The sequence below is a fragment of the Falco naumanni genome, chromosome 1, assembly GCF_017639655.2.
Source record: "Falco naumanni isolate bFalNau1 chromosome 1, bFalNau1.pat, whole genome shotgun sequence".
NCBI classification, from domain to species: domain Eukaryota; kingdom Metazoa; phylum Chordata; class Aves; order Falconiformes; family Falconidae; genus Falco; species Falco naumanni.
The window spans coordinates 16,765,438-16,789,225 of NC_054054.1; the positions used below are offsets into that span (position 1 = coordinate 16,765,438).

Consider the following 23,788-nt stretch of genomic DNA (forward strand, 5'->3'; position numbering starts at 1 on the left):
GGGCCTAGGGGTGCCGGTGGGCAGCCGGCTGGGCAGGAGCCAGCACCGTGCCCAGGTGGCCAGGAGGGCCAGCAGCATCCCGGCTTGTGTCAGCAACAGCGTGGCCAGCGGGACCAGGGCAGTGACCGTCCCCCTGCACTGGGCACTGGTGAGGCCGCCCCTGGAATCCTGTGTTCAGGTTTGGGCCCCTCGCTGCAGGAGGGACACTGAGGGGCTGGAGCGTGTCCAGAGACGGGCAGCGGGGCTGGGGAAGGGGCTGGGGCACAAGTGTTGTGAGGGGCGGCTGAGGGAGCCGGGGTGTTCAGCCTGGAGACAAGGAGGCTCAGGGGGGGCTTATCGCTCTCTGCCACTGCCTGACAGGAGGCTGTAGGCGGGTGGGGGTCGGTCTCTTCTCCCAGATAACTAGCGACAGAACAAGGGTTAATGGCCTCAACCTATGCCAGGGGAGGTTTAGATTGGAGATTAGGAAAAGTTTTTTCACTGAAAGGGCTGTCAAGCATGGGAACAGGCTGCCCAGTGAAGTGTTTGAGTCACCATCCCTGGAGGTATTCAAAAGATGTGTAGATGTGGTGCTTAGGGACATGCTTTAGTGATGGACTTGGCAGTGCTAGGCTAACAGCTGGACTCAACAACCTTAAAGTGTCTTTTCCAACCTAAATGGTTCTATGATTCTATGACAAAATTATGACTAAGATCTGGAATTACCACATCCCCATCCTACATTTTTTGGAAAATGAGAACGCTAACAACTTATGGCTAATTCTAAAGATCTGGTGGCCATTCTGGAACCAGATGCTGTTCCATATCATTCAGAGCTGAAGATAAATATTTAGCCTAGTAAACAAGTTATGAGCCTCAATAAATAAATCAAGAGAAAATGTAATCCTATCTCACCGTTGTCTGAATACACACATGTTAAGAAATCTATAATGCCAGTCACAATGACTGCCCATTACCCTTAAGGGAAATCTAAAACCATTTTTCATTAATAACTGCATATCAATCATCTTCAGTGCTTTTAGTGTCAACTAGGACAGAAGAGGAAGGTCCCTAATACTGCTTTAAAAGGAAACACAAAGGAATTACTAATGGAGGAATATATTGGCAACTGAAGAAAAATTCAATTTTAATCTTTTTTGCTTCATCTGCTGTCAAGATTCCCCAGTACACACCTGTGAAGGTGTTTGTTCTAAAGTAAATACATTTTATATGGCAAAGCATTTATCAAACTTCTAGCGTGGACTACACTGATAAGATAATTTTCTGGAGCTGATAAGATGAGCTGGACTATAAACCCACAAATCAGGTCATCCTAGAAGACTTCTACAGTTGTTTGCTTTACAGTCCTAACATTAACTTTTCCCAAAAAAGACTACCACCATACCAAGCCAAAGCCATCAGACACTGGTAAAACAACATAATAAAAATCATGGTGTAAAGAAACATTTTTATCAACAGGAGGACAGACCACAGATGAAGTAAAGTCATTTCTTCCCTCCACAAAACGCTTCTTAGATCATGTGTGGAATGCTGCATCCAGTTTCAGACCCAACTCAGTGTAGGGAAGACAACAATCAACAGGAACAGAGATGTTTGGGAGCTGGAGCACCAGCCCTGTGAGGAGAGGCTCAGGAACCAGAGTTTACTCAGCAGGAAGAGGGGACAGCCTCAGGGGCACCAAGCAGCAGACTCAGTGCCCATGGTGGGGGGAGCTATCAAGAGGTCAGCCAGGCTCTTCACAGCACTGCATAGCTGGATGGCAAGAGACAACAGGCTTAAATCAAGAGAGTTTTAGACTGCATGTAAGGAGAAATTTCCCCAAACCCTGAAGACAGAGTTGCACTGAAACAGAGCCCAGAGAGGCTGTACTGTTTCCAGCCTTGCAGGTTTTCAAGACACAACTGGATCAAGCCCAGTGCAACCTGGTCCCATCTCACAGCTAGTCCAGCTGTAAGCAGGTCAGACAAGAGTCCTCTCTTATTCTACAATTTTTTTTCTCATACAGAAAAAGGTCTATTTGATGGATGTCTCAGACAGATTTCATGTCACCCATGCCTGTGTCAGTTGCATTCCCTTCAATTGCAAAGAGGACTTATTTTTCCCTAAAGCCCAGAAACCCTTTCATATTCATAATCCTAGGGGAAAAAAAGACATACAGATTTAAGGTAAAAATCCAGATCTAAGGTAAAAATCCAGACTTGGTTCATTTGTTCAATGACTATTTTCCCATGTTTTTGTTTTGCAGCCTTATTCCCATAACAGGTTTTTGTACAAACCACTGGCTGAAGCAAGGATAGGCACCTACTAATTCCTTGCATGAGACTGAATAAGATAAAACAAAGCTTGAAATAACAAGGTGAAAGGCAAGGCAATTTTTAAAACTTACACAAACATGGACATGCAACAACTTCCCAGCATGCTGACCTGAAGTATCTGGTGAGCACTTTGTTTTTCAAAACCACTGGTGCAAAACATTGGCCAGATGGTTTGGTGTAAGAGCAGACCTACTTGGAAAGCACAACAGTCATACCACAGCCATAGTTCCTACATTAGAAGCATACACAAAATACTAGATTTCCTGGCAAAAGCCACTTGCCCAAATTCTGAGCACCAAGCATCTATAGCATATGCTGCTTCTACAATGACAGTGCCCCACCAGCACTGTCTGAGCACTGGCAGAGGTGGGCAGTCAGTCTCCAACTGTAAGATGGTACAACTGGTACCAACCAGGGTGTGCACAGCCTCCTTTGGGCATAGTCTCCAAAAGCCACCAGTGGAACTCTTTTAGTCATCTTTGAAAGTGAGACTCAGGGGTTAAGTATATGCTTCTGAAGAAGTTACCATGCTGCTGGCATCCTAAATGGCATAGCAGTTGAAGACTATAAATAGCAGTTTCAAAACTGTCAGTCTTAATTAAGCACTACCTAAAACACAGACAGCATTTTAAGCTCAGGAAGAAGTTGTCTTGTCATTTGCTCTGAGCAAAGTTGATAGCACTATCATTTAAGATTAATTTCTATCATCAGCACTAATCTTAATTTAATTCTTGTGCCTTTTCCCTGGTTTTGAAGTGCTCAAGTCATCTTTTTAATATAACATCCTCTATGTGCCTCACCCAAATGTCCTTAGCCCTTCAACATCTGCAGAACAAACCACTAAATCTAGGATTGGGATATGCTAGCTAGCAAAAAAAAAAAGAGCAAAGAGAAAAAACTATAAAATAATACCTAAGCATACATATCTTTACAATTGTGCAAGCATATATGCATAAGTATCACCATGATTATGTGGTTTACATAGTTAATACAAAGTACTCAGATTTTTCAGCATGGATTCAGTATATATGGGATAGAGGATTGGACGAATAAAAACACCAGAATTTGTTTCATATGTAAAAGATGACACAGGTGCTTTGTGTCCTGGACTTCAGAAAAGCCGCAGATGGAAAGCAATGGGATTACACCCATTCAGATTGCTAGCAAAAAGCAGCACTATGTTACAAGCAAAGATATCGCCTGTAGCAATAGCACTAAAGACAAATTCCATACATGAAGTGTTTCATTAGATGTTCTAATACCATAAATCGCATATAATAGCATCATCAGACTTTTGTATAGCTTACTCTTACCCCAGAGTAGAATACTAATGAAAAAATACCTGTGCATATGCCAAAGGGGGCAAGGGGTGTGGGATGTATGGGTGTATGTCAGGGGAGTGGATGGGGAGCAAGCTGAAATCAGGGACCCCTTTTCTAATTGAGCCTTCAAGAAGTCTCTACTACTTCCTGCAGGGAATGCCTGTCAACAGTCAGACACCTAGAGTTAAAGAATACAAATCATTCCAACTGTCCTAAGACAGAAGTATCAACACAAACAAAAATGGAATAGCAGAAAGGCTTCCTTCAATCATCAGGAACAGTGCAGTGCTGTCATCGCAAGCTGCAGATACTAAGCGGCTGGTGCCTTTGCAGTGTGCAGAAACAGAGGGCTGCTCATCCAAAGATAAACTCAAATGTGTCAGCATACAGCCTCAACAACCCAGTCAATAAAAGAACGAGCTTCCTAGGATCTCTTGGAAAGGCACTATATTGCTTACACTCGCCTTGCATAAGATCTGGTAAACAGCAACAAAAATAAATTGAAAGTTAACTAAAAGTAACCAGATATCAGGAGTCAGTTCTGATCAATGGCTGCTATGAATAGCTGATAAGACACTACTTTCCTTTCAAGCAATTTCAATAAATTCAGGACAGAATCACCTTGTAAAGCATAGTCACCCACAGGAGGAAAAACATATAATGAAACGAGACGTGTAGTCACAGCGTGTGAGATTATTTCCAGCATAATCTCTTCTCAGCAGAAAAGTTAACCAATGTACAAAAAAAGTCTGAAAGCAGCCCCTGAGTCCACTTATTTTAGCAAGAAATAGTCTCAACTCTTCAAAGAGAAGCAGACAGGGAAAGTAACATTATCAGGAAAACTTCAGACCACCATGGGAGGAGCCCAAAAGGCTACTTACTAGTAGAAGATAAGAAGTGTCCTTAACTACCATTGGTAAAACTTACCCAAAACACAAGATACACTTGAACAAATAACACTAACTCTTGTGTATTTAAGAGAAACAAAATTAGTTCTGCTGATACGACAGAAATAGAAATTAATAATACAAGCAGAGTTTGCAGGTCAATGGAATTTTGTAAAGAATAAAGGTAGGCATTGTCAGAGGCCAAATACAAACCACTGATGTGGTTTTCTGCCATGGTTAAACATGATGATAAATGTTCAATTTGGTCTCCCAAAGTGGTTTGAAGATGAGATAATGACAGTCTTCCAGCAGATCTGTTAGAAGCATTTTCACTGGTGAAACAGTTTGAGTAAATCAGTGACATTAAGATGAAAAGAAAGAAGGAAGGGGGGGGGGGGGGGGGGGGGGGGGGGGGGGGGGGGGAGTGGGAACACACAAAAAAAGCAAAAAAACAGCCAAACCCAAAAACCCAAACCACCACAACATTCAGAGGGTATAAAGAGTAACTGGAAATGTTGTTTCTGGAGGAAGGAGGGATTAGCTGAACAGTCCAGAGGTATGGTAAAAAGTAAAATTAGCATTAAATAGCAAACACTGAGACAAATACATACAGAGAATATTGCAAATACTGGATGAAATGTTGACTGAAATTACTGAAGCAAGACACAACTAAAATTAACTACACAGACTAGCACACATGAAATAAAAATAAGAAAAAAAAATATCAAACAACTTTTGACATGGACCTCAAAAGGAGGTTAAAATGTCCCAGACTTGTGATGAACTGTTTTGCTTTCTCATTCTTCAACTTCCTACCCTTCTGCACACGTTTCATAGATTGTCCCCACAAACACTTACTCATATTCTGACTCGGGAAGGACCTCCCAGGTTGCAGGACTGCCCATTGGAAATCATTCTGAATCTCACTGTAATATCAAGTTTTTATACATCCTAATGCATTAAATAATGGGAGCTGTCAGTATGCCTTTTGGTGCACTTGAGATGCAGATGACATAGGACTGAGTTGGAAACAAATTTTAGTAAACATGGAATAACCACTACAGGGTACCAAATCACAGGTTTACACACCCTCAACTGCTGAAATACAAGAAATTGTTAAGAGTGAAAGAGAAAGATTTACTCTGTACTTGCCCTGTTTCTTATTTTCTGTTTGTTAGTGACTGCAGTTGGGAACTCACCGCTCCGTTACATGGGTTCACAGTTCCATCTGGGGAAGGCAGCTTTATGCACTTACCTTTAAGTTTGCAATATGAAACTATTCATTACTTGGGATTTCCTATATACAAAGTACAGGTACTCACTGAAATGATAAACCCAAAGATCCCAGGCTATTCAGCTCATGGCACCTGTGGCACAGAGAGATAAGCTCTCGCACCTACCTGCACACCAGCCACTCCCTCATAGAGGATTTCGGGGACCACACTCCACCGTGAACCAGCCTGGCTAGTTACCTTGAAATGGCACACAAGTCCCACTGTCCATGCTAGAGGGACTGCCCGAACTAACCTTCCCTGCTGCATGCTTATCTTTGTATTGGGTCTAAATTGTGATGATGTGCCAAACACTCTAGGACATGCTGTTGAGGTATTTGCAAAATCACAGAGGAACCAATTGCATCCAGGTTATGTCCTTTGAAAAATATATGAAATATAAGTGTTGCTTCCCTTCCAGCATCAGTAGCCAAAGTAGTCATTAGCAGACACATTTATTCTACCAAGATTCCAGCTGTCCTTGTCCCTTTTTTAAGAAGTCTATCTTTTTCATCCCTGAGCCAGATGCACTTGCTTACAGAAGAAATGTTCATTTCTGAACTGAGACTACATTAGGAATAGCAGTTGGAACATATATTTTAGCATGGTACTACCACAACTTCTTTGATCAATTCAGACATGAAATTGGATTTATTTGTGGAAAATCTGACAGCTAAAAATGTCAAGTATATAGAGCTATCTCACCCATGACCACACCATCTTCTAAAACAGACTAGGTACCCCAGGGCAAGGGAAACTATGCACAGATATGGTTATTGCTGTCACCTGCAAATTACCACAACTCAGTTTTAGCTGCTTCATTTTTCTTACTCCAAGGTTACATACATACTAGAAAAATCAGGCAGCTGAAACTGTACTTGAACATCCTACTTAAGATAGGATCCTGACATAGTTACTACTGAATCAGGGAATGCTGTTCTGAGAAAACTACTACAGTCTGCCAAGAATAACTGAGATATGCTTCCATAATGGCATTACTCACATAGCTATTAACATAAATATTCAAAGGCCTGATGAAAAAATTGTCCTGTGCTCCATTATGAGAGGGAGGGAAAAAAAAAAACAAACACACAAACCCTAACACAGCAACAGGTAAGATTTTACCATACCACATTCCCAACTATAAAATACTGTATTCATCTCTTTGTAAGAAAACAAGTTCTTGTAAAATTTCTTCCCTTTCATTAACTATCTAAAGCTGACTTCTGATAACATTTGTATGGAAGGCTTGCCTTTAAAACAAGCTCAGCAGTTTTGTTGACTTAAACAGAGCACTTCACACCACCAGGAATCTGCACCTGGATATTACCAGAGACATTTCCTGCATATAGATTTTACTGAAGTTTTTCGCTTTTAAAAATGTGCTAGGAGATATAATTACCTGTTAATAGCTATTAAGATATGCTGTATCTTTTTGTTTGGTACACAAAAATAATGGAAGTTGTAAAAAAAAAAAAAAATCCAAGTGCCTCCACAAACCATAGATACAATATTGTGTCTTTAACATAAAGTGTATTCTAAAAAGCCAATAATTTCTATTATTTTTTTCAGTCTTGCAGGAAAGGTGTATCTAGCTCTAAACAGTTTTGACACGCAAGTCTGCAAACTATGAGTTTTGACAGTTGGTTAATTGGCCATTTCTGGACAGCAAACCGCAACTTGCTGGTCCCACCAAGAGTCACAAAGCAACCGCAGAACACGGACCTATAAGGCCTTCTAAAGTAAGTTCTGAAAAGGGTTTACTGACAGACTTAATAACAATCTTGATAACAGAGGAAAAATTACTGCCTTCCATTTTAAAATCAACCTTGGCACTCACTACATAATAGTTTAGAAGAGTACTAAATGCCTTTTAAGTCATTGTGGTTAAGTTTCCACGTGAGTAGAAAACAAGAAAACTCCCAAAACCCACCACCACGGTCTACCTCTGACTTGTGAGGTTTCAAGGATAACAACTGGATTATCTTGAAGCAACAAGCAGAGGTATAGCTTAAGTAATAAACACAAAAATGGCCATTCTTAGCAGAATCCAACTGACTAGCAGGCGTAACAGATGTTCCCCAGAAAAAAAGGTCAAATGAACACCACCATTCTCCCAGCACGGCTGTTGGACATTCATTTCCACCAAATACCTAAAGAGAAAGACATTTTGTGCCTGTTTACCCATAAAGAACAGGTTTTGTCTATGATATCTGTTTAGCCATCTGGACTGTTTCACTGTTAGTCACTTTACTTAAAATGGAAAGAAATTGTAATTGGCACAGTTTGTGACTCCTGATTTCATGCGTAATAATTTGCACAGCCTTTTCCAGCCCACTATTTCCTTATTTACCACTAAATCCAAGTTGAGAAGCCAGCACAGATCTTAATTATCTAGTAGACAAAAGTTTGATACTTCCCAGAAGTGCTTGTCTTCAGAAGAGGAAATCAAAGAGGAAAGCTAATGAAACATGCCTTCTTGGTGCATTGTCTTCTGTTACGCAATTGCCCAAATGTAGTCAGGTTCTGAAACATGCAGGGTTCAACAGAACCAAATCTCATCCTGACATTTAATAAACAGAGCAAAAGACAGGTCCACTAATATTTTTCTAGAGCTGGTGGTGTTGGTCCTGATGTGGGACTTGCAGTACTTTCACATCTTACTAGCATTTTAAGGTAGCTGTTGGCCTGGAAGCATGTTTTTGGAATGCTAATATATGCAAGTTGCAAAACACACCGCAAACAGGCACCTTAGGCAAGACATAGCAACGTGTTCTTGGTCTCCTTCTACTAGAAGGTAATGCAATTTAGCTCACTCCTCTCCCTCTGATGCATTGTCAAGTTTGTGGAACTCTGCTTTCTCCGTAACCAAGGAAGGAAAACTCTAGCCTCCTCCTCTCTCAGCCCAAAGAAATGGAAGACAATTTGTTTCCGCTGCGCAGAATTCCATTTCTGAGCCTGCACAGTTGGCTTGGATGGCAGCTCATAGTATCCTGACTGATCTGAAATTGGCGATGCACATCTCAAAGCCCCAACTTATGCCCCATGCAATACCTGTGGACTTATTTGATGCTCTCCGTCGAATTTCAGTCACCATCAATCGTGACACTTGAGTAGTAAACTGCAGAAGATCAGAAAATTTTTCTGTCATTGTACTTGGAGGAGCATTTCCAAACACCTAAAACGAGAAAAATGGATGTATCAAAAAGTCATTCACTTTACAAGGATCACTATGAACTACCACCTTCCTTTGCAAAGAAGGAGTATTACCATGGAGATAACAAGTTTTTGTTTTCCTGCTGCGGTATTCATCACTGTGCTGGTTTTCACAGTGCATGCTGTAAGATATATTCATAGTTGGAATTAAGCCATCATTCAGGGAGGTAAGATCTGATGAACGAAGAGGGAAAAGGGAATCATAAGTTTTCTTGCAAGATGAAAACCCCAGAGCCTCAAAAGACTGAGATTGCACGTAAGTGGGTAAAGACTAGGTAACAGAGCAAATTCTCCTACTGGAGTTCTGTTTTTAAGAGCAACTCCTTTACTATTTCCTGGGCCTAAACGTCTCACAGGGGCGAACTGCAGGTACAGAATGATGTGTGTAAAATCTTCTAGAAAGGACTAGGAAGTAGAACTGCCCTGTTAAGTCTTCCCTCAATAAACTGACAACAACAGGAAGCCTCCCACACTGCTGGCATCCCAAGGCCTTACTGTCCTCTCTTGAGCTCCTCCTGAACATAACAGCGGTAGTTACTAGGGATTATCTTTTTTTATAAATCGTCACTTAATTCACGATTAAACATTAATTTGGTTATTAAATCATTTATTGAATCACATTAAACAGGGAGAAATTTGTTAACTCTGTGGCATGGCACTAAGCTATGGAACATGACATTAGCTCAAAATGGATTAGCTAGTTGTTGAGGTAATTTACTGTTTATTCAAGACTGCACACAAAAAGAAGTCTCCATCCACACTTGACTAAAATGGTCGCAGTTAAACCACAATATTAATTATCAAACACAGCATGCAATCCGAATTGTCGGTGCTGAAAAAAACAGAATAGCCTGCTAAATACCTAAACAGTCAAAACACTTCTCTGCTCATTTACATTTTCTCCCTCAAGGCTATGTACATAACCTGCAGGAGTGTCACAATGAGCCAGTGTAAAAAAACCCAGTATTTTTCTAATAAAACTTTAGTTCAACATATTATATTTGCTTCTCAGAAAGAGGATGTGATCTACAGCAGTACAAATTATTTGGACTCAGCAGCTGCTTCACCCTTGTTTCCTTTCCCTGGGTGACCCAGTTATATTATTACAACTGAGCTGCTGACATACTTGAGGTCACTTAAGTCAAGGGACATCCAGTGAAATCCACAGTATTACAGCCAACAGGGATCCAAGATAACTGTAGCACCAACTTACCTTGGAACCCCAAACGCACTGAAGAAAACTTAAAAGGCAGAAGACAGAATAACCTTTGTCTAAGTTTGACTCCTTACTCCCCTTAATATCAGTTGCTCTGGCACATTACAGGAGAGCCATAAATATTTTTCCTGCCTACTCGCATTGCAAAGTCATGATGAAATAGAGCTAGAAATACAACACTGAAATTCAACACTCTGTTTCTTCACAATAAAAATATTTTTCACCAAAAAAAATAAGCATTTCTCATACAGGAAATTTCAACCACCATTATCAATAAAGCAAGCAAACAGGAGTCTAGACATCATAGGCAGAACTGTTTTCAGCAGACCAAGAAAAACACCCCTCGTTTGGATTACAAAGGTTGTAACATTCCCAGTACAGACAACCTAGATCTCCCTAAACTCTTCACAAGACCTCCTTCTGCAGTCGTCTGCATCAACTCCCAGTTCATCCGAGAGCCTAACTTCCACAAGGCTATAAGATGTGAAGAGGGCCTCGAGGCTTGCACATTAGCTGGTACAACCTAAGCAAGATTATCTAGACTTTCAGAACACACACTGGCAGAGCATCTCGCCATCATTAACCGTTTAAAGGTTTCACTCAGACCAATAAAGAGGAAAAACTAATAACCCTGTTACCTGTCCCAAGCTTGCCTAGAGTCGTCAGCAGATCCCAAGAAATGCAGAGATCAAAATTACAGTAAAAGGCTGACTGAGGTGATGGGATTTTAATTAGCTGCCCCATAACCAAGTCTGTGCTATGTAGAACAAGCATCTGCATTGGATATTGATATATTATTTGACTAAAGGCTGTAGTAAAACCCAGGAATAGGATATGAAACATTTTACCAGTAAATCATCTTTTTAATAAGGAAGAGCAAGGTTCTTTCAAGAAAATGTAAACCATTTACTCAAAACCAGCCTCTTCATCATTCCATCCACTTTTTTCATATACTGCAAAAGCATTACTACTGTGACAGTAGAGCAATGCTTCCACAAATGCATCAAACTCTGAAAGGAGCCTTTTGAGTGCTCTTCCAGAGGGCTAATCTTTTGTTAATTATGCACTGATTTAGCTTTCCATTACTATGTGATTCATCATTTCACAAGCCTCCCTGAACAATGAGGAAACAGAAATGGTCTGTAAACCCATTCATTACCAGAAATAGCAAGATGGTTTAAACTGTAGCATGTTTGAGACATGCTGTATCTATAAACCAAAGTTAAGAATGCTTTAGCTCCTCTGGATTTACTGTTAATAATCCTCAAAATGTCAGGAAGAAAACTGAACTGCATTTCACACAAAACTTCAGATACTTCTGAAGGAAGGAAAAAAACTAAACATACACGCAAACTCCTACATGGTTAAGCAAGAAAGCCTCAAGCTCGTGGATACACAGGTTATTTAACTGGCTGCCTGTTGCTGGCCACTTGGATGCCTATGGGAAGCACACTTACCTTCCTCACTCTGTATATCTGCATTCAGTAAAAATCACACTTCTTCTAGAACTTTTTCCTGGATTTTACACACACACACACACACACACTCCCTACTTCCAGCCAAAGACACACAATTACCACTTCCAACAGCTCACTACTCTGTACAACAGAATTCTGAAGCACATATTAAGGTGCGGTACAGAAGTCTTGATCTGAGCTCAACAATTTATTTGGAGTTTTCTCCTCCTAAAACAGACATCCCGATCTTGTAACAGATAATGTTTCTATGGTACACCATTATGGACTTCACTCAAGGCAGTCAACACAAGTACTCAAACTCACTTAAACCTGTCCAACAGGAGAGAGATAACTACGCAAAGTAACTGAGGAATTCAGAGTCTGAATTTTAATGAAGTTATTAACTGATAGCTTAAAACATTTGCAGCTAATGGCTATCTTTGAGAAACAATAATATTTTTCAAACAAAACTTCTAGCAATGTTTTAGTGTTTTCTGTCAGTAAAAGTATAGTCTCAGAGGAAAATAACCTCAGAATTTAGAGTGAACCAAGATTTACCATGTCTCCCACTGAAAACGTCATATAAGACCCTTCAGAAGACTAAATATTCCTCTTGTTCTATTTTTTATTCCAATAAATTTCAGAGTTTGTCTTACTCTGACTCAGTTACTAAGCTAGCAGGATTGTTCCAAAACAAGCTGTACCACAGACAGCTGACAGTCTAGAAGAAACAAAACTAGATAAGCCAAAGAAGTCACACTATATATTACTCTATATGTAAGCCTCAAAAGAAGGTGGCATTAACCAGGAATGTAAAAAGGTAAGCTGTGAAAGTATAAATAAACAGATGACATCACAACTGCTCAGCCTCTTGAACACGGGAAGACACACATGCAAGGAAAAAAATTCCCCTGTAACTGGGACAGATGAGATCTGGCTGACCAAGAGAAATCCTTTCTGTTTGTGCTACACTAACAGTTTATTGATGACTGATAATGATTATCAAGGACTGCAAGAATGGAAGTAAAAGAGCACAGACAATACATCCTTCCCTCCATGTGCCAAACTACAACTCAGATTTTAGAGGCTGGAAACTGAAGTGACAAAATCCAGCAACTGTCAAGAAGGACAACTCCAAGAAGGTCACAGAGTAAAAACAGTCAGTTTGAGGACAATGATGTTAAAATTAAACAACAAAACAAGAGGGAAGAGGAAGAGAAATAACCACAGGTAGGATATAAAAGCAAAACATTTGACAAACACAGAACGCATGTCTTCAGCACCAAGTTCACCTCAGTAAAGGAGGGAACAAGAGAGTCTCTAGGATTCAGAGAAGGGAAAAAAAGCCCATCCACAAAATCAGATGGATTCTGTAAAGAATAGAAGAGAGACATGGGGAACCTGGGGAAGCAAAAAACCTACAACAAACAAGGCAAAAGCTGGAACCCAGGAGAAAAGAGTAGCCAAGATGTATTCATACAGATGGAAATCACAGAAACCACTCATCTTTTCAAGGATTATAAATGGTACCTGAGACTAGTTAGGTGAGGGCTGATTTTGATGGAGCAAGAAGAAAATTTGGGGCCACCGATTCATTTTTCGGAATGCTTCAACACACCAGCTGAATGAAGGACAGTGAAAGGACACAAATGGTGCAAAGACCTAAGGCAACCACAACTAGGCTTCAACAGGATCAAGTGGAAGGACTGAGAATTAGGACAAAGTCAATAAGCAGTGTAAAGGAGAGGAAAAAAAAAAGCATAGCAAGAAAGAAAGGGAAAAGTGAAAAAGGAGAAACAACACAAAATTTAACTGTTCTTCTTTATCTCTGAAGTCTTCATGAAAGTTTAAGGAAAGACTGTATGGAAATAGTGCATTGCTGAACTACGTTTTCTTAAATCCAGTTATATCACCAATTGGTATTTCCATAAATACAATACTGCTGCAAGTAACTACCACAATAGCTAGGAAAAAAATTTTCTCTACCCATAGGTTACACTTAAGTAAGTGTTGAAGCAGCTGTCCCTTTTTCAGAAGCATCAGCCACCTGTAACCACCAGGGGGAGATTTTAAGCATAACTGCATCAAAATAACCTTCACAGGCTCAAGCCAAGATGAAGATTCCATTGTGCTAATTTGTAAAAACAAATTAAGAAAGTCCATAACTAAAGGGCATACAAACCAAACAGATAAAGAGAAAGCAGAGGAATTCAGCTTACTTCTCTCAAACTCACACAACAGGTTAGCAGTAGAACTAGGAATAAGATCTAAGGCAACTGAATGACATTTAGGGGATCTATCCACTAAAGCATGCTACCTAGTAGACTGAAAATCCTATTAACGCTATACCTTAACTAGGATTATTTTTTCTACACAGCATTGTCGTGGTTTAACCCCAGCTGGCAACTAAGCACCACAAAGCTGCTCGTTCACTCACTCACTCCCCTCCCCATGGGATGAGGGAGAGAAAATCAGGTAAAAGTGAGAAAACTTGTGGGTTGAGATAAAGACGGTTTAATAAGTAAAGCAAAACCCACATGTGCAAGCAAAGCAAAACAAGGAATTCATTTACTGCTTCCCACCGGCAGACAGGTGTTCAGCCATCTCCAGGAAAACAGGGCTCCATGATACATTAACGGCTACTTGAGAAGACAGACAACATCACTCTGGATGTCCCCCCTTCCTCCTTCTTCCCCCATCTTTATATGCTGAGCATGATGTTGTATGGTATGGAATAGATCCCTTTGGTCACCTGGGATCTGCTGTCCCAACTGCATCTCCTCACAACTACTTGTGCAACCCCAGCCTACTCACTAGTGGGATGGTGTGAGGAGTAGAAAAGGCCTTGACTCTGTGTAAGCACTGCTCAACAATAATGAAAACATCCCGGATCATGAACAATATTTGCAGCACAAATCCAAAGCAGAGCCCCATACTAGCTACTGTGAAGAAAACTAACTCTTTCCCAGCCAAAACCAGCACAAGCATCTAAGCAATTCAACATCTAACACTGTCATAAGCCACACTTTCAGCAAAACATCAATTTAAAGAAAGAGAAAGCTGAGTTGATTTTATGATCAAGTTTTTGCATTTTAGTTTTTGGATGATTCCAGTTCTCCACAGTAGGGTATACAAGCACAAATCCATCACTGAAAAGCAGCTTCAATAGCAAGGGTTTAGGTCAAAGCAGGAAAAAGAGGAAAGTCAAATCTGTACCTACTGCTCTTTCAAGATCCTGAAACTACCACCAGAGTTGTTATTCAAACTGAAGTGGCAGATTAACTGACTGATGTCAGGAGATTTCGCTCCTATTAATTCCACTGACAGTTGTCACAGTCCTGCCTCCAAACAAAATCTCAGTGCCTGAGCACAAGGAAACAGTGAAATATGAATGGCACTGTACAAGTGGCTACTACATCTTCCCTACAGATTGCTTGTTCAAAATCCCCCTTGTCCAAGAAAAGGGATTCAGACTCAATACACAGGAAAGGGGCTACAAGGGCGATGAAAATATTAAGAATTTATCACAAGAGGAAATTAAAATTGTTCAGCTTATCTAGCCTAGCAAAACTAAGTCTGACAAGAGATATTGTAATTGTTATCTCTAAATATGCATCGCTACAATAAACACAAAGAAGGGAGAAGAGCTATTTAGACTCAAAGACAACACTGTCACACAAACAAGCAGGTATAAACTTGCTACAAGTAAGTTTAGGTTGGAAATCAGATGACTAATAACAGGCAAGCTCTGTGACAGTCTAAAGACAACTGTGGATTGCATTTCAGAAAAAGTGGTAACAGAAGGAAATCTCCAATGGCAGGTTTATCCACTAACACAACACTATGAGATGAGAAGGGGAAAACTGAAGGGATGCCAACAGAAAGAAAGCTTCTGTTGTGCTAGAACCACAGGCCTCGGGAATACAAAATATGAGCAGTCAATTCAAATAAAGAAAACATCTCTTGCAGATTCTCCGGCTTACCCTGTTAAACACTGGCAACATCATGTACAGTTTTTCTTCTTGTTCTTTCTGGGTCATGTGCCGTGGAGGATGACAGAGCTCTGTGAAGAGGCGACGCAGATGCATCAAGCCTAGCGCATTATCCTGAGGACTACACTCCTCCTGCCGTGGCCGGCCCATGATCCTCTTCACCATATTCATCTTGAATGACTTCTGGAAGCTCTCTTGTATCCTGTTCAGAACGGAAAATGAACTTAGTACAACAGATTGAGGCATTATTCCATCAAAGCCTTTAAATATATAACACCCTCTCTCTCAGTAAGTACCACACTGCAGTTAAGAGCATTAGCTAATTTTATATGCTAGACATTTATTAGTACATGTCTGGAGGATTTAAAGCCAACAACTTGAAACAGGAAAATATCCAATACTCTTCAGCACGAAGCATGACTGACCAGGCTTCAAACACCGCAAAACAACTTCAGCACTTTCAATTAGTGATTTTTACGATTCCTTGGTGCACATTCCACAGCGTTTACGGCAATGTTATCTACGTATTGCAAAGTATTCTCAAAATAATTCTAGAATAGGATCAGTACCAGTTATGTACTTTAAAATCTAATCAAACAAGACCTTCAAACTCTCTCAGACATTGGCTTTGTCATACAGAGGCATGCTTTAATTTTTTCTTGACTTCCCTATGGCAAATAGACAAGGCTACCCAATGGAGCTATCGTTCATCTCACACTTCAGCTGTCAGGTCTCGGAAGAACACCTCTGTCTTCTCCCTCTTGAGGCACAAGAAACTTGTTTTAGAATCACAGAATGTTTTTGATTGGAAGGGACCTTTAAAGATCATCTTTTCCAGTGGACGTCAGGGTGGTTCAAGTCCCCTAGCAGAATCAGGGCCTGCAAGTGTGACACTTCCTGTAGTTGCAGTAAGAATGCTTCACCTACATCCTCCCCTTGACACACAGTCTGTAGTAAACACCAGCCATCAGGTTTCCTTTATTGGCTTGGTCTCTAATTTTCACCCATAAGCTCCTGACCTGTACATTGACATCTCAAAAAAAAGCACTGTGTAATCAATCCATTTTTTAATGTAGAGGGCAACACTGTGACCCTTCCTCCCTTGCCTGTCCCTCCTAAGCAGTTTCTAGCCATCAATTGCATCATGCAACCACACGATTCATCCCACCAAGTTTCAGTGACAGTGGTCAGATGACAGTTTTCCAGCTCCTTTCAGCTGTTAGCCATGCCACGTGCATTGGTATAGAAGCATTTCAGGCTGACTCTCAACTCTCTCACCTTTCTCACGGAACCTTTTTGAAGGGTTGGGGTGCATTCATCTCTTCTGTGGCAGATGCGCTCATCCACCCTGCTGCTTGTGAGTATACAAGTGTACTGGCTTTGGACTCCATCCCACAAGCTCATTAGTTGAAAGTGTGATTCACTAAGTCAGCCAACCTGCCAGCAAAGATTCTCTTCCCTTTTCTAGGTATGCAGATCCCATCTCTCCCCAGTAATCTGTATTCCTCGAACAACATCCTGTGATCACAGAAACTAAAACAGTGGTGATGACGCCAGGCATCGATCTGCATAATGTGTCAACCTCCGCCTGCACCCCTATCTCTGACGGGCAAGGTAAAAGTAGAAGATCACTTGGGCCCCTGTCCCCTTCACTCATGCACCCAGGGCTCCTAAAGTCCTGCTTGATCTTGCCCACGTTCTGCTTTACCATGTCACTGGTGCCCACGTTTTAAAACATCTCATGGATACAACATAGCGTCTGTATTTAGTCCTGTATTAAGTCTTCAAAACAACATGGACCAAATCCTCAGAACATGGGACTGAGGATCTTGCACAAGAGGGTCTGAGCAGATAAATCCCTCAACAGATGTAGTCAACTGGATACTGTGGCAAAAAGAACTATTCTCACAACTACGTTCAAGTAAAGGAAGGTAGTAAGGGGGATAAAGGGAAACAGTTTCAATTCCATATACAAAATTAAGGAGATCAACAATGAAATACTCCTCAGAACCCCGAAGTCGACCTCTCCTGGCTTAAAGGTGTTTGGAAGAACAAAGGTCAGTAACAGCCATAAAAATTATTCAAGGGTAGAAAATGCCTCACAGCAAGAAACTTAAAGAACTTCATCCCACTACTGAAGAACTCAAACCCACAGATTAAGCTGTGAGGAAAGACAGTAGCTGGATGCTAAAGCCAGGAAAACACCAGCTACAAACAAGGACTACACTTTTAAAACTAAAGATAATTAACCACTAATAAGAAACATTAACAATGAAAATTGACCCAAGGATGAAATATCTTTCTCAAACGTGTTCATAAAACACCACTTAACTAACATGCAAGAAAAGTTAGGAACTGATGCTAACAAACTTTTTGGTACAATGCAAAAAATCCATTTATGAAACGAGAACTCATCAAAAAAACTAAGCTAATGTACAAGCCAGCAACTGTCAGCCCATCCTGGAAATCTGCACTGGCTTTTTACATTTGAAGAAAAATGAGACAGAACTGGATGTTATCTTTTAGCGTATTATCCCTAAGAAATAACACAGCTAACTACTTCAAATCAGCATGATTCACGCAGTTAAAAAAGAGATAGTACAGTTTCTGGAGGTGTTTCTTCCAGAAACCCACACCTTTTCCCAAACTCTTCAGTTTGGGAACTCTTCTCTCACTGTAATAATGTGTAAACTAACAGAATACCACATCTTAGCTCCAAGAGCCAAAACCTCACTGCCTAAAACAGCAGGGGAAAAAAGTATTCTTTTTTAAATCAATAAATCTTTTAAAGATAATAATTTAGATTTCTTTTTATGAGTCATAAAATGCTGAGAACTCTAAATCCAACACCTAAAACACATATTGCCATTGAATGCACCACTGCTGTAGACTTCTGCTAGCGCAGCCAATTCTTCTTTTAAATCCTATTGCTTTGTTCATCCTAAGCAGACACTAGATCAGGAATTTGCACTGGTTCAGCCACACAGTTGTAATTCTAATTCTGACAATTTTGTTATAGTCAGAGAAGTCCAAATACATGTCACACACAATTTTCCCAGCATAACAGGAGCCTACTTGGGACAGCTTCTCCAAGACGTGATCCAATGACCTCCACTGAGGCAGTTTTAACCCAGAGGGATGACAAATGCAGAGAACAATTAAAGGAGTCCTCAGTTTCTCAGCACAGTCACAGTCCCTCCTGCCTGTTCCCCAGTACAATCAGATATTCAACCTCAATGTAAGAGGTGGGGCAGAGAAGAGGGAAGAATGGATGTAACATAGTGTAAGTAAAATCCAAATGAATTTAACTCCTTTTTTTTCCAGAAGTAATCAAAAGACACTACAAAAATTGATATATTCTATGTGTGTACTTAATTCAGTTGGAACTCCAATTCAAACAAAACAAAACAAAAAAAGCCAACCCAAAACCCAAAGACCACACCAGAACACCACAATGCCACAGAATTTCGGACTTCTGTCCCAAAGACTCCCCTGCAACACTCAAGAAAATCTCCCTAGAAGATACTGCTTTGGGAATATCCTTCACTATAAAATACTCACTTCCTTGATGCTGAAGTCCATGTTGCACTGTATAAAGTGAAGACAGGGGTAGTAACACTGACATTTACACATAGAGATCTTTGCAATATATGCTGCTTTTCTTCAATGATATTATCTGCCCTCCGGATCAGCTTTTTCTGTCAGTATTTTCCACTTATTCTCAGCCCTCAGAATCATGTAAAGTCTACCCTCAATTCCACTGCAGATCAATTTGAATGTATGCAATATACTAATTTCAACCAGAGTAGACAGTACTTGTGGAATTATTCCAGAGTTGAGTCCCACTGTTTCTGCCCTGTTAGAAATAAGGCTAGCATGGGCTCCATGCAACATCATACACAGTATCTTCTACATCAAATCTGAAAGAATTTCTGCAATTTACTTTTGCCAGTCTGAATACTGTGATAGTTTTTCTGATTACCACAGCACAAATTTAGAAATACAAGACAGCTGTGGGCTATGAGAGCTCCAGCATTAGGCCTAAATCTTAGACACGAGAAGGATTATTCATAGTTTACAGCAGGCAAAAGCCTCCTCATTGTGAATCTCGGTAACAGAGCTTACTTATCCCTAAGAAAACATTGAGATGTTTAAGCTCATTTAAAAACCAAACAAACAAACAAACAAAAAACAACACTAAAGTAATACCTTAGAAATACTGCATTAGAATATTACACATGTTCCCTGAGTGAAAGGACAGCAGTATGTTGCTACTATGTCCTGGGTAAATATTTTGACTGAGGTTTTCTTTGTTTAGGCTTAGATCTGGAAAAGAGAAAGCAGTATACCTAAACCTTTTACTACAAACAAAAACTACCTAGGAGAAAGGACCTTCCCATTCTATTAAGTGAAAGCATCTGCACAGTCTTTACAGTCAGCTGTAACCACCACATGACTCGAATTCAGCATTAAGGCCTGGCAGTCTCTTTAATGCCAAAAATGAAAGGATTCCAGTATTTTCAGTAACAGTCAAGTCACCAGTTCACAACTGCTTGCTTATACCACGTGACAAGCAAGTGCCCTGCACAGCAAAAGCACCTTAAGAGAAGCAAACTCACAAGTTAGGGAACACCTGTCTTGTAATTGCTTGTAGAGCTTGAATTTGGCCTGGCTTTACACCATTCATTACAGTACAGTCTTAAATTGCACACTTACTTCCTATAGTCCCCCCACAAAGGGCCTCCTGCCTCTCTCAGCAGACAGGCTGGACACAGCCCTTGCTTCACAAGCAGTTGCTCAGTATTTTGCCACTTCATCTCTCCAACTGTGATGCTAGACCTTGGTTACTGCAACCCAAACCGAAAGCAATGCACTTCCTCATGGGTTCTTCTGTCCCACTGATTACTGCCAGATCAGAATGCCTCACAGCTAATAACCAACTTATTTTCACATCTGCCTCACAGCACAGGCATGTTGACAGCCTCAATATACACACAATGAACAAACACATGCACACACCTTACACTAAAACTGGTCGTGTCTAATAATCTGGATATCTAGTTTAAGAAACTTTGGAGGGTAGCTAATGCTAAGTGGCATCTTGTGATGCTTGAATCCTTCTGCTTGCTTGCGTTGTATCCCTTAGAGACTAGCTGACATCCTTCTCCTTGTGATCTCAAAGTTAGACACCCAGCCCACAAAGGGTGCAATTAGAGAGCCATCCGAAAAACCTCAGAGGTTTTGTGGAAGATGCAATGACAGAAGCTGATTCTCAGGAGAGGAGGCTCTTCCGTGCCTTGCATCCCCTCTTCTGGCACATACAGCCCAGTGCAGGCACATGTTCTTTCCTACACAGCCCTGATGAGTTACTTCCCCCAGAAGGTCCATGCAGGCACACTCCACATTGAGAACCTTTGAGTTGGATGGTCCAGCTGTTGAGTCTTTGGCTTTTTCTAGCTGAGTAAGAAATTAGAAGTTATTTTGAAAGAGCAAACTAAGCAAGCAGAAGCTCTACAATGCAGCCCCACAGTGACAGGTACACGGTTTATCAGGAGCGTTGAAGCAGTTCAACCCACTGCACCCATCTTCTGCTACTTGAGCTATAAAGGTGAATTAATGGCAGTTGTGTATCATCATGATCTGTATGGGCCTAAACTAAAGGCAGACACTTGATGAGAAGATTTCAAATGTGCACAGACAGCTACAATAAAAACACTGCTCTCGTAAAACACATTGGTGTTTTCTCCTAGTGGCAGAAGTAGAAAAGTCTCCATGTGAAGAGAAATGAAGCAAGCAGTAAAGGCACAGCATAAGCATCCTTACTTAAACAACCCCTTCATTTTCCTTCACTGGCTGTCAGATGGCTGCACATTTTCCCATAAGCATAAGCAAGGCTGACCCATTTGAGCAGCTCTGATAGAAACCTATTCACCAAGTTCTTCACTCTTCTGTTAAATTTATACAGGAACCCTACAAGATGAACACATGAGGTTTCTCAAGAATTCTCAGTGGACTTAGTGCAAGTGGTAACTTCCATCCTTTAAAATAGTATTTTAAAGTGTTTTCTACTGTTAGTGGAAGCTGTTGGCCAAATGATCACAAACCACTTTACATAAAATACCAACAACTCACAAAGCTCAGACACTGCAAGAAAAACATAACACATACACATAATCGTTAACACAAGTTAGGGTATGATAATGTACGGGTAATACCACTAGAGCTATCAAAACATTTGTGAAGAAAAAAAAAAAGCAAGCAGACAGAAGCTGCATGAGACACACTTATTTCACAATAGCTATTATAGGTCCAAGCTGTGCATCTAGTTCCAAAAGGGTGTTATTTAAATAAGCAGCTAGGTAATTATCTGCTTTGTAATTACAGTCGCAAGTGTTTCTCCAGGCACTGTGTTGGTATTACATCAGCAGCTTAGCAGTGAAACAGGAATCGACTTCTTTCTTTGCAGATTATAATAGGACATCAGCAGACACCTCTGCTCCAAGTATGTAGGGAAAATGAAATTTAAGGTAAACCTTGTTGCTACAATGAATCACAGAAGTCCATTAGTAAATTCCACTCCTGTTATTTCCCTCTACACACATTTGTTACTTTCCTGATTTTAAGTTTCCCTACTTCTGTAAGTTAATACTAACGTTCCAAAGATGATCATCAATATGCACTATTAAAGAGGACATTTTCTGGCCTTCAAAAGAAATAATAAAGAGCTGTTACAGGCTAGATATATCCATTTGCCCTTAGAACTGAACAGGAATAATAAATTCTCTTTGTAGGCAAAAACATCAGCAGGAGGGCGAGTAAGGAACCCCACTTCCTCCCACTCTCCCCCACCAAACAAAAAACCAGAAAGAAAGTCATGCACAAGGAAGCTGTGCTGCTGAAAAGGAAGGCATCAGCTCTCCCTGATGGACTGAACTCGCACACACTTAGGGGAATATCGCCCAGTCCCCACAAGACAGGGCCTGGAGCAAAGCCAGCATGCTGACTCAGTAATAAAAGTGCCTATTCCTGTACTAAGCCTTTCTGTTGTTAAACAGCTAGTCACCTGGTTAAAACAGGAACTATTTCATTGAGAAATCCTCTCAACAGAAAAACACCATCAACTCCCACTTCACTTTTTGTACTGCAAAGTATTATTAATTAAGGAAGGTGTGCAGGGAAGGACTTGAAGTTCGCCCTATTATTTCAGAGTTGTGGGGTTATTTTTTTCCTTTGCAGTGAAATACTTTAAAACTTATCTCAAGGAACCTGATGTTATCACCTGAAGGCTTAACCTTCCTTTTTTTAGATTAATGTAAGTGCAGAGGCCAACCTAATGAAATACTATTTCTACAGGTTGAAGAGATGCTTACAGAGGTGTCTCTTCCAATTCACAGGCAGTCTCCAAACCAGAGAATGCAATGCAGTTATTTTTTGCTTTAACATCTCTTAAAAAAATAAAAAAGAAAAAAACGACACAACAAAAAAAAAAGAGAAAGCAAAAAGCTTACTATCCTAATTCAGGACGTGGTTTTTCCTGTTCTCTGAACTCAGATCAGATGAGTATTTAAAGATACAATTCCTTTGTTACTTGCAATATTAGAAATGCTATTCTTATGCTCAGACTGACCTTAATGATTTGACATAGCTGCAAATAAAAATTCTTAATACTTCAACAAATATGAAGAACTTAAGTAACTGGTTAGTGAGAAAGATACAGATATAAACCCCAGACTATCAGTCTTCTTTCTAGGTCCATTTCCCACAAATTATTCATGATAATGACACATAATAGCAAGTGCTGATAGAGTAGATTTCCTGTGGTTTGTACCCTCTTGAAGGTTAATGTTTTATATTCAGTGAAAAAAGAAGAGCAACAATTAAATAACAGTGATACTTTTGACTTATGCTGAAGGGATGGAGGAAAGCTGTCTTGCTAAAGGCTAATAATTCATGTATTTCTTATTTACTATTAACTTAAATGAAAATGAACTTCAGCTATATCAAGTTTTTGCACTTCATTTTGTTCAAATAAGAAAATCAAGTCCTGCTTTTTACTTCTGCATATGGTCTATTTTTTCCTGACTTACTAGTGTGTACCTTATGTCTAGACAA

General features: G+C 40.3%; 1 protein-coding gene across 4 annotated transcripts in view; it reads right to left on the reverse strand.

Moving 5' to 3' along the window:
• Positions 1 to 23,788, reverse strand: part of WDFY3 (WD repeat and FYVE domain containing 3) — a 185,129-nt gene that overhangs the window by 109,696 nt on the left and 51,645 nt on the right. For all 4 annotated transcript variants that reach the window (XM_040582561.1, XM_040582543.1, XM_040582552.1 and 1 more), the window contains exons 3-4: positions 15,668 to 15,878; positions 8,850 to 8,973 (exon numbers count right to left, since the gene is read on the reverse strand). In XM_040582561.1, coding sequence (XP_040438495.1) covers positions 8,850 to 8,973; positions 15,668 to 15,847 — 304 coding nt within the window. In that variant the 5' untranslated portion in view covers positions 15,848 to 15,878. The remainder of the gene's footprint in view (positions 1 to 8,849; positions 8,974 to 15,667; positions 15,879 to 23,788) is intronic.